Below are 13,695 nucleotides of genomic sequence, written 5' to 3' on the forward strand. Positions count from 1 at the left end.
ACTGATCTGTCATTTCAGCTAATACATGGCTGGCAGTGACTTTATTCTCCTCACTCAGGATGTCTTGTCGAAGCCGCTTTGAGAAGATGCTTACATGTTTTAATTAATCACAAGTTTCCATAATTGTGATAACTTTAAATTCCCCAAACATAAAAAATAGTTTAAATTAATGAATTGAAATGAATTCAATATTCAGATAATTATTTTGACTGAAAGTTGCTGTAAAGGGTTGTAAAGTAAAAATCGTGCACTACGTGACACAAGTACAAGGTTGTAAGTCTAAGCAAATAACAAAAAATGACTAATAAATGTCTCATGTCCGATCATTTTATATTATTTATTTATTATTTATATTTATATATTATACGAGTATTGAGACTGGTGCAATAATGTATAGGTAGCAGTTTTTTGTTGCAGTTAGTCAATTCTGAGCATTTTTTAAGCTTGCCATATATTGTTTTTTGAGTAGTTTATTCTTTTATATTGTACATTTTATGATAAAAGCTCATCACATTTTTTATTGTAAAATTGTAGTTTGTAAATTGACTAGTAACTGCAGATGTCAAACATTTTTAATTGTATAAACACGACAATGTTCCCTCTGAATTCTGGTGGAGTAGAAGAAATACTAACTTTTTGTTTTTCTCCTGCTAAACAAATAGATTATATATATTTCTTAAGCTGGTGGGTTAAGCATGACTTGTTTATTTCCAACCCTGGTAGAAGTACTGAGTAAATGTATGCTGTTGCATGCTGGAACTCATAGAGACATGGAGTCCCACAGATGTAGAAGTCAACAAAGACTGAGACGGAAAATAAACCAATCAAACTCACTTCCTACACACACACACACACACACACACACACACACACACACACACACACACACACACACACACACACACACACACACACACACACACACACACACACACACACACACACACACACACACACTGTGAGACTTCGATAGACAGAAACTGGATGCTTTGGCAGCAGGGACACGGCACAACTTTATTTCAAGGTCTGTACCTTTTCTTATTAAATGTCCTGTATTTGCTTTCTAATATTTCTAATAATTTATGTTTCAACTCATTCAGGTTATGTCGTGCACCAGTGCATGTTTTCTTATAGGGAAAACATTTTACAATGTACTTAGGTAATATTAATTTAAGCCAAGTCAACATTTGTATTATAAATTAACAAAAATAATCTCTTGCGGTAGCACCCTATGTTGTTTTTAATCATCAGTTATTTGTTACAATAAATCGAATAAAATGGATGACGGAGATCAGAAAATGGCGCAGTTCCTGTTTTCTGTTGCATGCTTTCTCTCACTCACATCTAACTATTTCCGTTTGTCATCAGCAGAACAGAGGAACACACAATGAAAAGTCATTTAGTTGTACCTGCATGTTTGCTGCTGCTTTGGACGCTGACAGGTAGGCAACTTTTCAGATTTAGATTTTTGATAAAAAAGTAATATTTTATTATTTAGAGTGTTTGCCAGTTTCATTAAAGTTAATTACCTCATGTGTTTTTCCAAATGTCTCCCACAGCCCCTGTCAGTTGTAATGAAGATAAGAAAACTACAGCCACTGAGATAAAAGTTGACAGTCTCCATGATCGGATTAAGGTTTCCTGTGGTGTCACACCATCAGAAATGTCTTTGGATTACAAGGATGAGAACACCGGAGAGTATGAATGGTGCGGGGAAACAATCTATGTGAAATTTCGGAGTAAGTACTTCATCACATTTTGTACATTTTCTGTCCCCTTTTCTACTTGTATGGCTCGCATTTCAGCTGTATTTTTGCAGTATTTCTTGACAGTAATGATTAATCACACTTCGTAATTTTTTTTCTTCTGTTTGTGTGTTTGTCCAGCCTGTGACAACTGCGTGGAGTTTGACATGGCCACAATAACGGGATTAGCTATAGGAGAATTGGTGGCTACGATCGTGATAGGAGTGGCAGTCTATATCATTGCATCTAAGACTCAGATTGGTCCAACTACCTCTGTCAAGAAAAGTAAACTGTCTGTCTGTCTGTCTCTCTGTCTGTCTGTCTGTCTGTCTGTCTGTCTGTCTGTCTGTCTGTGTCTGTCTCTGTCTGTCTGTCTGTCTGTCTGTCTGTCTGTCTGTCTGTCTGTCTGTCTGTCTGTCTGTCTGTCTGTCTGTCTGTCTGTCTGTCTGTCTGTCTGTCTGTCTGTCTGTCTGTCTGTCTGTCTGTCTGTCTGTCTGTCTGTCTGTCTGTCTGTCTGTCTGTCTGTCTGTGTCTGTCTGTGTCTGTGTCTGTCTGTCTGTCTGTCTGTCTGTGTCTGTGTCTGTCTGTCTGTCTGTCTGTGTCTGTCTGTGTCTGTCTGTCTGTCTGTGTCTGTCTGTCTGTCTGTCTGTCTGTCTGTAAAAGTAAATATACAAATGAATAACTTCAATAACGGTACAAACAGATAGCAGTATACTGACTTTATATGACAAAAATATCAGTTTGTTAAATGACACGAATACACCTTATGACAAAACTTAGATATGATTTAGATGAACATCTGTTTGTCACTTGTTAATTGTTTATATTAATAGTATCAATACATTCATCCCCAGGCTCTGACAGACAGCATCTTGTTCCAAATGCTGCCAGAGGGGGGGCATCCAATGATCCTTACCAGGTAATCTCAAATGTGCAAGGATGTCAATTAACATGTTATTGAATAAAATGATGAAAGACACCTTTGTCTTTGTCCCTTCTCATTCTTTACTCTGCCGTTCCTTCCTCAGGCTCTGAAACCTCGCCAGAGAGACACGTATGATGAGCTGAACCGCAGAAGATAGAAGGGGCTGTGGTCAACCCCCCCCCCCCCGATTAAAAGCTTACATCTGCAGAAGGGAAAAGTATTACCCTCATGTAATTTGCTCTGAATGATGCTGTTATAGCTTTCCACTCAACATTTAACTACGCCTGTAAGATATTGCTCTTTATAGACCTGAATGGCACTGTATGTCTTAGGCAGGTGTTTATCAGACTCTCTTCTTATTTTGATAAGATTTTAATTTAAATAGTTTTTACGTTTTCCTCTCTCCATACTGTAAGTACGGCTTGAACATGTTCATTGAAACAAAAGTGACATTGCAAAATAAAAAAAAATTAAGAAGAAAAGTGTGGTCTTGTCATGTTGTCAGTCAAAAGTGTTAGAAAGTAACAAAGTAAAGAGGCCTTATTATGCTTTTTGGGGTATTCCCTTTCTTGTACTGTGTCATATAGGTTTTGGTGCATGTAAATGGTCTACAAAGGCTAACATCTCAAAGTTCCCTCCTGAGGGGGTTTCTCTCCCACATACTCCCACCCTGCCTGTAACACCTCGATTGGACGCCTATGTTTACTTCTGTAACAAAGTGACATCCCTAATGAATGTTAACCAATCAGAGCAGACTGGGCTCTGGTTTCAGACAGAGGTTGAAAAGAGGTGCTGCAGTACCGGCACTATGAGAAAAAGACCTTTTTGAACATAAAGCATGGAGACTTGACACAGTAGAGGCGCTAAGTACAAAAATGAACCTGTAAATGAGCCGTTTTCATTATTTAGCTAAAGAAAAATTATATGACAAATTATTTTTTCTAACCCACACTCAATGGCCTTGGCTTATTTTCTATGAAGAACATATATCAGAACACATTTTCAATGACCACCCAAAGTACCCCCCCCCCCCTACACATTTACATTACATACAGGGTGTTCGGGTCACTCCAACAGTGTGGACATTTTAGGTCCTGTGTGTGTGTGTGTGTGTGTGTGTGTGTGTGTGTGTGTGTGTGTGTGTGTGTGTGTGTGTGTGTGTGTGTGTGTGTGTGTGTGTGTGTGTGTGTGTGTGTGTGTGTGTGTGTGTGTGTGTGTGTGTGTGTGTGTGTGTGTGTGTGTGTGTGTGTGTGTGTGTGTGTGTGAGACTTTTGTGTTTCTGCCCCTGCCATTCCCGCACAAGGTTGCAACATTGATGATAAAGTAAAGCACCGACACCTGTCTGCTCTCACATTCCCGCATTCTGTTTTGAGGGAACCAATCTTTATTTTTTTCACACCCTATCCCAGCTGCAAATTTGGAGCAGGATACATTAAATAAAGCTTCGCCAGTTTGGGTCCTTATCACAACTGATCAAGATGGCCAAAAGATTATCTGCTCAGAGGGCCTTGCAAATGATTCTGGAAGAGAGAGAACTATTTAGTAGCACTTTAATTCATTAAAGGTGGGGTAGGTAAGTTTGAGAAACCAGCTCGAGATCGCTAGAATTTGAAAATACACAACCGGAAAAAATCTGCCACTTCCTTACAGAGCCCCTCCTCCAACACACACGAACGCGCACATGACCAATGAGGGCACGAGATACAGTAAGTTTGTGCACAGATGGAAGGCTGACAGGCAGGTAGGCCATCCAGTTATTTTAGCCGAGCCGGCTAAAATGATTGGTCGTGCTTTTTACAGTACTACGGCTTCCACTTTTTATGGATTTTTTGTCAAAGCACTTGAGATATTCATTGCTATCAGGATGTTAAGAGCATTCCATGGAATATAACAAAAAGTGTATCTCAAGCCGGTTTCTCAAACTTACCTACCCCACCTTTAATGTGATCTAACAAATGTAAAAGGCAAATATTAACCATATTTGCTGTTTATTTTGCTTGTAATTGAGATTAAGTAAACATCTGTTGAGTATTTTAACATAAAAAAGTTTGATTGTGTTGAATTGAAGCCCAAAAAGGCAGCGGGTCCACCAGACCCACGAACACTGGCTGAGTAACAAAAATATGAACACCACACAAGGGTTAACCCAGGTAAGCTCTTGTACCATGATACAGGTTCAGTTAGGTACAATATTTATTTCGTCAAAAATATACAGACGTTAACACCAAGCCCTATATTTATTTGTCAAGCGTGACTTGTCGCTTTTGAGATTGACATTTTACCACACTGTTTAAGTTTAACACCATGGCTCCCACCATGTTTGGTTTGTGGGCCTCTTATAAAAAAGTCTACTTGTAACGCCTTGTCACGTTTCTGGTGTCAAGAAAGCTGTTCACACCTCCACAAAAAAACATTTCCCCTCTAAAACCCCTCAGATGGTTTTTTAAAATATTTTACACAGCTCAAATATGTCTAATCATCCAATGTTTCACAAATTAAAAGATTTGGAGAAAAGTTTTTGAAAAATATTATACTGCAACACCAAACTGCCTATGACAGTATAGTTCAAACTCAGCCTTGATCAGCTACAGTAAAATGCACCAGTATTCATCTAATATTGTGATATATATATATATATTTCCTCCAAATTATTTTCATTTTTATTTTTGATACTTTAAAGTTAAAATCCTCAAGATTTCCAAGAAGTCCAACCCAGTTTTGCTATTTTTCATTGCTGCTTTTTCAGTGGTGGAGTCCACCATTTTCCTGCAGCCTCACTGTTGCCAGCTGTAAGCACAGGTGTCCGCAGATCTACAATCTTATGGATGATAACTTTAAGTACATTTTGACGATAATCTGTACTTGTAAATAAGAAGGAGCTTTCATTTGTGTCTTTCTTACTTTTAATGTCTGTATTTTTTGTTGGTTTATTTGGTACTTTTACTTAAAGACCGGGAGAGACCGAATCAAGACCGGAACCAGACTAGTGTGAATCCAACACTACACAATACACTTACAATAAAATGTGGAAGATACCATAGTCAATTTTATCTCAAATATCCCAACATCATCATAAAAAGACTGTTTGAGTGTGTGGGAACAGGGTGGGGAGAACAGCCGTTATAGACCAGTCCCATGTTTACAAACATTGCGGCGCATGAGCGCAAAGATTTGGAGTCTCTTGAGTGCTTAAAAGTAAGTCAGTTTAGTCACGTTATTGGTGGCATTTGAAACAGGGCGTTTTACATCCAATCACATCCGCCAGCCACAGCCGTGCTCTTGACCTGTCTTGACATAAAATCTCCAGTCCTATAGAGTGGCGAAGTCACGCCCACTTACTTCCGGGTAATGGGACCTTATTTCGGAAAAATTATGCATTGAAGTCAATGGGGAGAGAAAACGTATCTTTCGATCCCGTTTGAATTGTGCCATGAATTACACATATGATGTTTGTCAATCTTAAAAAATAATTTCCATGTCAAAAAAGTCACAGTTTGTCGTAAAACTGTTGAAATATAAGACTATGAAAAATACGCAACTAGAAAGACTACAAATCCCAGAGTCGCGTAAGTGATGTCACAATTGAGACACTACGATATACGTATAATACCGTATATATACGATCAGCGCCATATAGATAGAATCTATCTATATGGCGCTGGCTAAGATAAGATAACTTTCACAAGATGCCTGTGTGCTTAATACCAGGTTGTTATACCAGCAATGGGTCTTGCTCGTTCTTTCGCTTCCCGTCTGATGAAAGAGGAGTGTGTGGATCAAGCTAGCTAGCACGTTAGTTAGCATTACAGCCTTGTCATTTTTATTAGCCTTAACATGAAGTAACATTAAGTAACCCAAAATGTTAAACAGTAAGAGTAGTAGTCATATTTCGTGAACCCTTTGAATAGTACTGTCACCGGTGTGATCATTCTACACCATTTAAGCCCGGGGGAGAAATGCTAACGCTAACGTTAGCATCGGCGATCTTCTCTACTTCATGCTATCTGCACAAATGGTTGACATTAAACATTAAAACGACCAGGCAGTTCAGAGAGAATCAAAGGAAGGAAGGCAGGCAGCTTTGCATGACATTCTTCAGGACGTGTTTCATTGTGGTGATAGTGAGGATAGTCAATCGTTGTGTTGACAAGACAGTAGTGACGGCCATCTTGATGACGTGTGTTGTTGACCAGAGATGTAGTTCATTGAGCGTTTCACACAAACAAATGTGTTACTTCACAGTTTTACGACACATTTTTTTTTTTTTGACTCGCAAAATTATCTTTTAAATTGACAAACATCATATGTGTAATTCGTGGCACAATTCAAACGGGATCGAAAGATAATCTTTCTCTCTCCATTGACTTCAATGCATAACTTTTCCGAAATAAGGTCCCATGGGGCTCAACCGGAAGGGGAGGGACTTCGCCACTCTATAGGTCCGAGAACGAGACAAGACCGAGTACAAATGCAGTCGATTCCGAGACAAGACCAAGACCTTTAAAAAGTGCTACAACACTAGTGTTTCATAACTATCCTGTAAGGTCGAGAGTCTTCAGAGGTCTATTTCTGTCTGTAGCAGAAACTATATGAAAAGGAGAGTAGATGTTGTGACATTGAGAGATGGAAAAAATTACATAACAAGAGTAAAGAGAAGAGCGGGTATGGTGAAAGAGAGGAGCAGAGACTATCTGATCAAGAGGAAGCTCCCCTCCATGTCAGATAATCTTATAGTTTAAATTCTTTGATCGCTGCTCGGTGTTTTCTGCCTTGTTCTTGACACTGCTGTAACAAAGCTACATACTGCAGCTTCTTTTTACCTGAGGAAGAGACGAGAGATCAAACAACAAAGCTTAGACAGCTCTGCTCAGAAACACAATCCCCCCCCCCCCCACACACACACACAACTTCAGACTCAATGCATGTGCACACACTTTCAAACACACGTGCAAACTTGTGTATGCTCGTACGTGACTGTGAAGCAGATGTAGGTCTGTGTGTGGGAGCGGTTTGACTGAACTAAAGCAGCAACATAGAGGTGCACCGACAACCCCCATTTCTTTGTTTCTCTCTCACACAAACACACAGCTGATGTTAGATTGAAGATAACTGAGCAGTGAGTGTGGGAGTGTTTCCACTAAACACCATACCTCAGAGCTGCATGGTGTATAACAAGCGTATCAAATCATTAGTCGTCTGCCTTAATAAGAAATCATACATCATATTTCCGAGTTTCATTTGCTCAGTCACTGCCGGGAAAAAGGCCAAATCATGACACAACATTTCCATTATGTGCACTATTGGTATGAAAATCCTGTTTATGCATTGAGACAAGTTTCAGACATATTTCAGATGTTTCCGAAGACAGTCAGGTATGTCACTCACATGAGAGAGACTCTAGCCATGAAAACATATCGATAGTGATGGTGTACATGTGGGTGGGCTACGGATATGAGCTGCGGTTTTTAGACCGTTTCGTGAATCGGATGTAGTTATTTCTGAAGAAGCATCCGAGAAATTGTTTTTAAACATTTGCACAGAAGGAAATGAGAACATAGTTGGGTGTGAATTATTTATTAGTGACACAGTACAGTGTAATTACAGTAGCAGGGACATAAAAACAAAAGCAGAATAGATGAGTAAAATGAGTTTGTGCACCAACATTTTACACGTGTGACCAACATTATTTGCTAGTCAGAACCTATGATTGCATAAACATAGATTATATACAAGAACAACGTATAGTATATATATATACTATCTCTATATTTGAAATGACAAAATGATTTTTTTTTGTATTTTACAGTATTGTAAATAATATGTTTATATTAAAAGATAAGTAGGCCTACCATATGAAGACATATATTTACACTCAGGGGCTTCTTTATGAGGTACACCTGTATCTAATGCAACCCAGTACACACTTCTATGTTTATTTTTTTTGTTTGATTTTGTTTGTATTCTTTGTCCTTCCTGTTAAAAATCAAGAGGGGTCGGAATATTTGAAACACATCTGAATACACAACACAGTCTCACGGCATTTCGTGTTATAGTCACGAAATTAATCTATTGATTCGTGTTCACCAACACGATTTCGCCATTTTTTTCGTGTCACACAGAACGATTTTAAAAGCAATGTAAATAATAACAAATTAGAAGGAAAAAGACATTTAAAAAAATACAGATTTCAGTATTCTGAGGCTCTGAGCCCCATTTCTTTACCTCACTGACGGCAAAAAAACTCAGACATTATACAATTTACAATAAAAGGGATAGGGTTAGGCTTAGGGTAAGATATTGAGTAAGAACATGTTTTTATGAACCACACAGCTTCTGGTCTTCCAAGACCCGACCGGACAAAAAGACGTGTTGCAGGCACAAAACATACTACCAATAGAAATACATTGCATTTAAAATCGTTCTGTGTGACACGAAAAAAATGCGAAAATCGTGTTGGTGAACACGAATCAATAGATTAAATTAATTTTAATCTGTAAGATTAACACGAAATGCCGTGAGACTGGGTTGGAATACAAGGCAGTCCAGTGCAGCATTACCAACTACCTCAATGCTTTAACATATCATTTAATTAACATAAGCATAAAAAACTAGGTATATCATGTATATTTAAAAGTCAAACCTGTTTACACGCTAACCTCTGAAGCTGCCTAACCAAGCAAATCGTTTTGGTTTTATCTTTTCTTTCGATGTCTGCTTCCGCACATTAGACATGATTGGAATTGTTGTTGCTCGCTTTCTTAAAAGATTACATTTATAACCAAAATCCAAAACATTTACTCAAGTGACCCTTCATTCAATTGCTTTAGACGTACTGTAGGGGATAGACGTGAAGACTTTTCAGTAGTATTACGTTTGATTGATTTAGTAGTATTTACAAAGTATACAAGGTTGATGCGTTTTATGCCTTTTTTTGTTTAGTAGTCAGTCAAGTCTGCATTTAAACTCACGTTTTACTCATGCACTCTCAATTGTCACACTTGGTGACAACAAGACAGTTAGAAGAGTTCATGGATTATTATGACAATAAATACATGGAAGAGTAGCATCAAAAACTTTTGTTACCCTCTTTTTGTGTTTACATTTCGGTAATATCCTATTATTATTTCATAAATTCATTTTTATTTTACATTTTGGTTGGTAATTGATCATATAAGGCAACATATATAAAGAAAGACGTACCAGGACGTATTTTTCTGCCTACCTTTTTACATACTGTGAACGCAACAAGTTACATTATTTTCACCTGTAATGTACCATGATGGGGCAGAACACCTGGACATATTACAGTGACTAGGAGTAAGTGGGAATATATTTGGCTATGATTTGGGTTCAGCGACCCCTTGAATCCAGGAAAGCGATAACCAGTGTTTGCCGGCTTCCGTAGCATGACAGATGTTCATGCATGTCTTTTGTGAATGTCTGCCTCAACCTGCTGCAGTCAGGTGACCTGTCTCTATCCCATCCGGTTCACCACAGAGTAAGGGTCCTGGGAGCGAGTATGAGGGTTCAGAGACTGCAAAACACAACATAACCAGCGTTAGCTCGATCACAGGGTCAAGATATTCCTAATAATGTGTAAAACACTTTTGTTTTAGGATGGTAGGATCACAATGCAGAAGAAAACTGATAACCATAGTAACACATGGCTTCCAGGGACAATAAACTAAAAATAAAAACATTTTACATTTTGTTCAGTATATTCACTTACGATGTTACGATGAGTTACCTGCTGGACTATTTCTTGGCCTGAATTGTGACTTCCTGGACTATTATAAAAGCCACATTGTTGCGTTTCTAGACTTCATTTTTGTACAGATTAAACAAAGGAAATATTCTGTTAGCTTTATAGGTGCTGGTAGGCTAGTTGATTTCCTGCTCTGACTCTTTATGCTAAGCTACGCTAACCACCCATAGCACCCTATTATCTATTCTTTAATATTTTTCTAAATGAAAGGATTAAAAATAATGCTCTGTAAAATAAGCTCTAATTTATTTTTAAATGTTTCTTTTGCAATGACACTGGACACTGTCTGACGTCATATTTGTATGTATAATTAAAACATTGAAGACTTTGGCTGTGATAATTTGTTGTCCCTCTAGAGAAGACGCAAGTGTTAAATGCATCTGAAAATCGAGTGCAAATACAAAACGTACCTCATAGTCAGGAGATGGGACAGGTGGAGCCCGGCCTCCTGTACGAGCAGGTGCTATACGAGGAGGACAGAAATAAATATATTTAAAATCACTTGTGCTATCAGACCCAGTACACACCTAAAATGAATTCTCTATAGTCGACTGTGCATGCTTACAGACAAAGTATGAGTAAGTGAGGGAAACCCACACCAGATTTGATACTATGCTTATAATAACTGAAATAAGATTTGCATTGTAGCTGCATGAATAGTCTTTAATCCTATTTCTCAGTGCAGATAGGTCTTACTGAAAAATCAACACTCAGATGCAAGATTAAAGCTTAAGTCCGAGGGACATCAGCTAACCATTAACTGAAGTAATGAAACATGCTTGGGTGGATTCTTACCTTTGGAAGTTTGAGGGGGTCCAGTTGAGCTTTTCTTCTTGGTGCACCTGTAGATAATGATCATCACAATTACCGTCCCCACCACGTCCGCAGCAATGGCCAGCCCAAACAGAGTTGCGTCCACCTCAAAGCAGTTTGTACAAGCTAGAGGACAAAGAGCAGCATTAAGGACAACTAACACAGATGGCACATCATGAGACATTTTTATTTTTTATTTTGTTTCACTCACTCTTTCCCCTCACGTAGAAATAATATTTATTTTCAGGACTTTCTTCATATTGGCAGTGGTGTAAGCCTTTGGTTGTGTCATCATACTTGAGTGTAAGCTGCATTTCTCCTTGATTTAGTATAGTTTTGTTTCGTTTGTTGAAATACCCTTTTTCCGGACAGGTCATTGTGAATTCTTCTCCCCAGAATGTTACTCCTCCTTAAAACACAGATACAGATATTAAGTTGGCTTCAGTGCACTTGTTTTAGTTTTTTTCTCATTTCATCTGGACCCTTCTTCCTTATTTGTTTTCAGGGTGAAATTATTACTATCAGAGAGCTGAGGTTGGTTTCTACTCAACTCACATTATATAAATATGAAGAATTTGGTCTTTTAGTGTGCATTCAATCCTGCTAATGTTTTATAAAAAGCTTGAAATGTCCTAAATAACAGCCCACAAGAAAAGGACAAAAATAAGCAAAACAGGCAACTAAGTAGCATAATACATAACAACACAAGTCAATCAAATCATCAGAAAGAAAGAAGTAGGATGTAAAACAAAGAAAAGTAGCAAGGAAATACAGGAAATTGCAGAAGTTGCTCTTAACCGTCATATTTATTGTCAGAATGTCTGTTGTTCCGAAATGCAGACCAATATATTGAAACGTTATAACTTTGAAATATTAAGTAAAATAAAATAAAATATAATTTACAACTGATATTTACCTTCACCAGCCTCAACGGTAGCTATGAACAGGAGGAGGACTGCAAGCGCGGCCCGAACACACATGCTGCTCATCTTCTTCACACAACCTCTGTTTTTTGGACTGTTTCTAGAGTTTCTGCTCTATAGGTCAGATTTGTTGATGTATCCACTACAATATATAAGAAAACATCCAGATTCTCATGCAATAAGCCCAAAAAGATTATATAAAAGTAGACTTGGTTGTTCACCCTCCGTCTTGTTCTGTCGCTGTCTCTCTAGCTCTCCCTCTCGCTCTCTCTCACACACACACGCACGCACGCACGCACGCACGCACGCACGCACGCACGCACGCACGCACGCACACACACACACACACACACACACACACACACTGCCCCCCACAGGAAGTGTTTTTTCAAGATGAATTCTTGTTGAGACTTCAAAATGAAGTCAAACTTAATGAGCATGTTGTATGGAAATAAACTATGTTTTTGATTTCTGATTGGTTCTTAATCATGAGCTTTACTGAGTAATGTATACAGTCAGACTATTATTATTTTTAATGCCAATTACTAACTGTTAAATAATATACAATACTCTTGGTTTTATCTCAGATCTTAATTTGTATTTTATATCAAACTTCATGACCCTATTTGCAAATTATAAAGTTGATATAGCAGTTAAACAATTTCAAATATCTGCAGGTCACAATTATGGTATTAAACATTTGAGACTTTTTTAGTTTGACTATCAGAAATGTGTGGAGTTAACTTAACAATAAATGTACTTTATTGCAATTGTATGCACTGTTATGCTACAGTCACTTGCAGTTAGGAACTGAGTAGCAGGGTTCTGATCTTCTTGACAGGCTTCAGGGTAAAATCACAGACATCAAAGTGCAGCTCTGCCCCCATGTGGTTCAAAAAAATAACAAGCCAGTTGGTATTAAAACTTCTGTCCAACTTTCTGCTAGTTTCCAGGAGGGAGAATAACTTCTGAAATGAAGTTATCACTGTTTGTTTCACAGTGAAGGCAGTCCAACCAGTCTTCTTTCTTGTGTTTTACATGTGGACAAAGCCCTCCACTGTAACCATATTGTATCTCTGACAAATTCAGTAGATTAATTAATTGACTTTTTAATTGAATTTGACGATTAGATAATAATTGTAATGAGTTCATTGTGATCCAGGAGTTAAGGAGAGCTAACGTCCCAATCATCCTACACATTTAAGTTATAATATGTAATTATATTATATGACATTATTATGTCAAGAGGAATTCAATGCCTCAAATGTCTTACTTACAGAATATAAGATGATACATTGGATGTTTTAGATTCTCTTTAATACGGATGTGTTAACGCAACAGATGTGGTATGGAACGTTACGGCTTTTACGCAGCAGCAGAACAGGTTTGGTGACAGTCAAGAATGTGCGGGTCTTAAGTATAACGTGCGTGTTCGTGTGTGTGTGGTGATGTGTGTGTGTCAGAGGAGAAGAGAGAGGGAGGAGAGAAGGGATGAGAGCAGGGACTGGAGATGAGAGGAGAGAC

At 38.1% G+C, this 13,695-nt stretch overlaps 2 protein-coding genes across 3 annotated transcripts; one reads left to right on the forward strand and one right to left on the reverse strand.

Annotated features, from left to right (window-relative positions):
• The first annotated feature begins 929 nt into the window (after positions 1 to 929).
• On the forward strand, positions 930 to 3,152 carry LOC117469950 (T-cell surface glycoprotein CD3 gamma chain-like). 2 transcript variants are annotated; one of them, XM_034114444.1, is made up of 6 exons: positions 930 to 1,024; positions 1,372 to 1,442; positions 1,560 to 1,739; positions 1,887 to 2,030; positions 2,600 to 2,664; positions 2,774 to 3,152. In XM_034114444.1, the coding sequence occupies exons 2-6, from the start codon at positions 1,388 to 1,390 to the stop codon at positions 2,825 to 2,827; spliced, it is 498 nt and encodes a 165-aa protein (XP_033970335.1). In that variant the 5' UTR covers positions 930 to 1,024; positions 1,372 to 1,387; the 3' UTR covers positions 2,828 to 3,152. The 2 variants fall into 2 exon arrangements, with proteins under 2 accessions (XP_033970335.1, XP_033970336.1); XM_034114445.1 differs by having other exon boundaries at positions 940 to 1,024; positions 1,369 to 1,442.
• Positions 3,153 to 9,106: 5,954 nt separating this feature from the next.
• Positions 9,107 to 12,449, reverse strand: LOC117470090 (T-cell surface glycoprotein CD3 epsilon chain-like). The gene is made up of 5 exons (XM_034114636.1): positions 12,165 to 12,449; positions 11,460 to 11,657; positions 11,231 to 11,374; positions 10,846 to 10,898; positions 9,107 to 10,204 (listed from the first exon to the last, which is right to left on the reverse strand). Exons 1-5 carry the CDS (start codon positions 12,235 to 12,237, stop codon positions 10,145 to 10,147), a joined length of 528 nt encoding a protein of 175 aa, XP_033970527.1. The 5' UTR covers positions 12,238 to 12,449; the 3' UTR covers positions 9,107 to 10,144.
• Between the last annotated feature and the right edge of the window lie 1,246 nt (positions 12,450 to 13,695).

The sequence above is a fragment of the Trematomus bernacchii genome, unplaced genomic scaffold (assembly GCF_902827165.1).
Source record: "Trematomus bernacchii unplaced genomic scaffold, fTreBer1.1, whole genome shotgun sequence".
Classification (NCBI taxonomy): domain Eukaryota; kingdom Metazoa; phylum Chordata; class Actinopteri; order Perciformes; family Nototheniidae; genus Trematomus; species Trematomus bernacchii.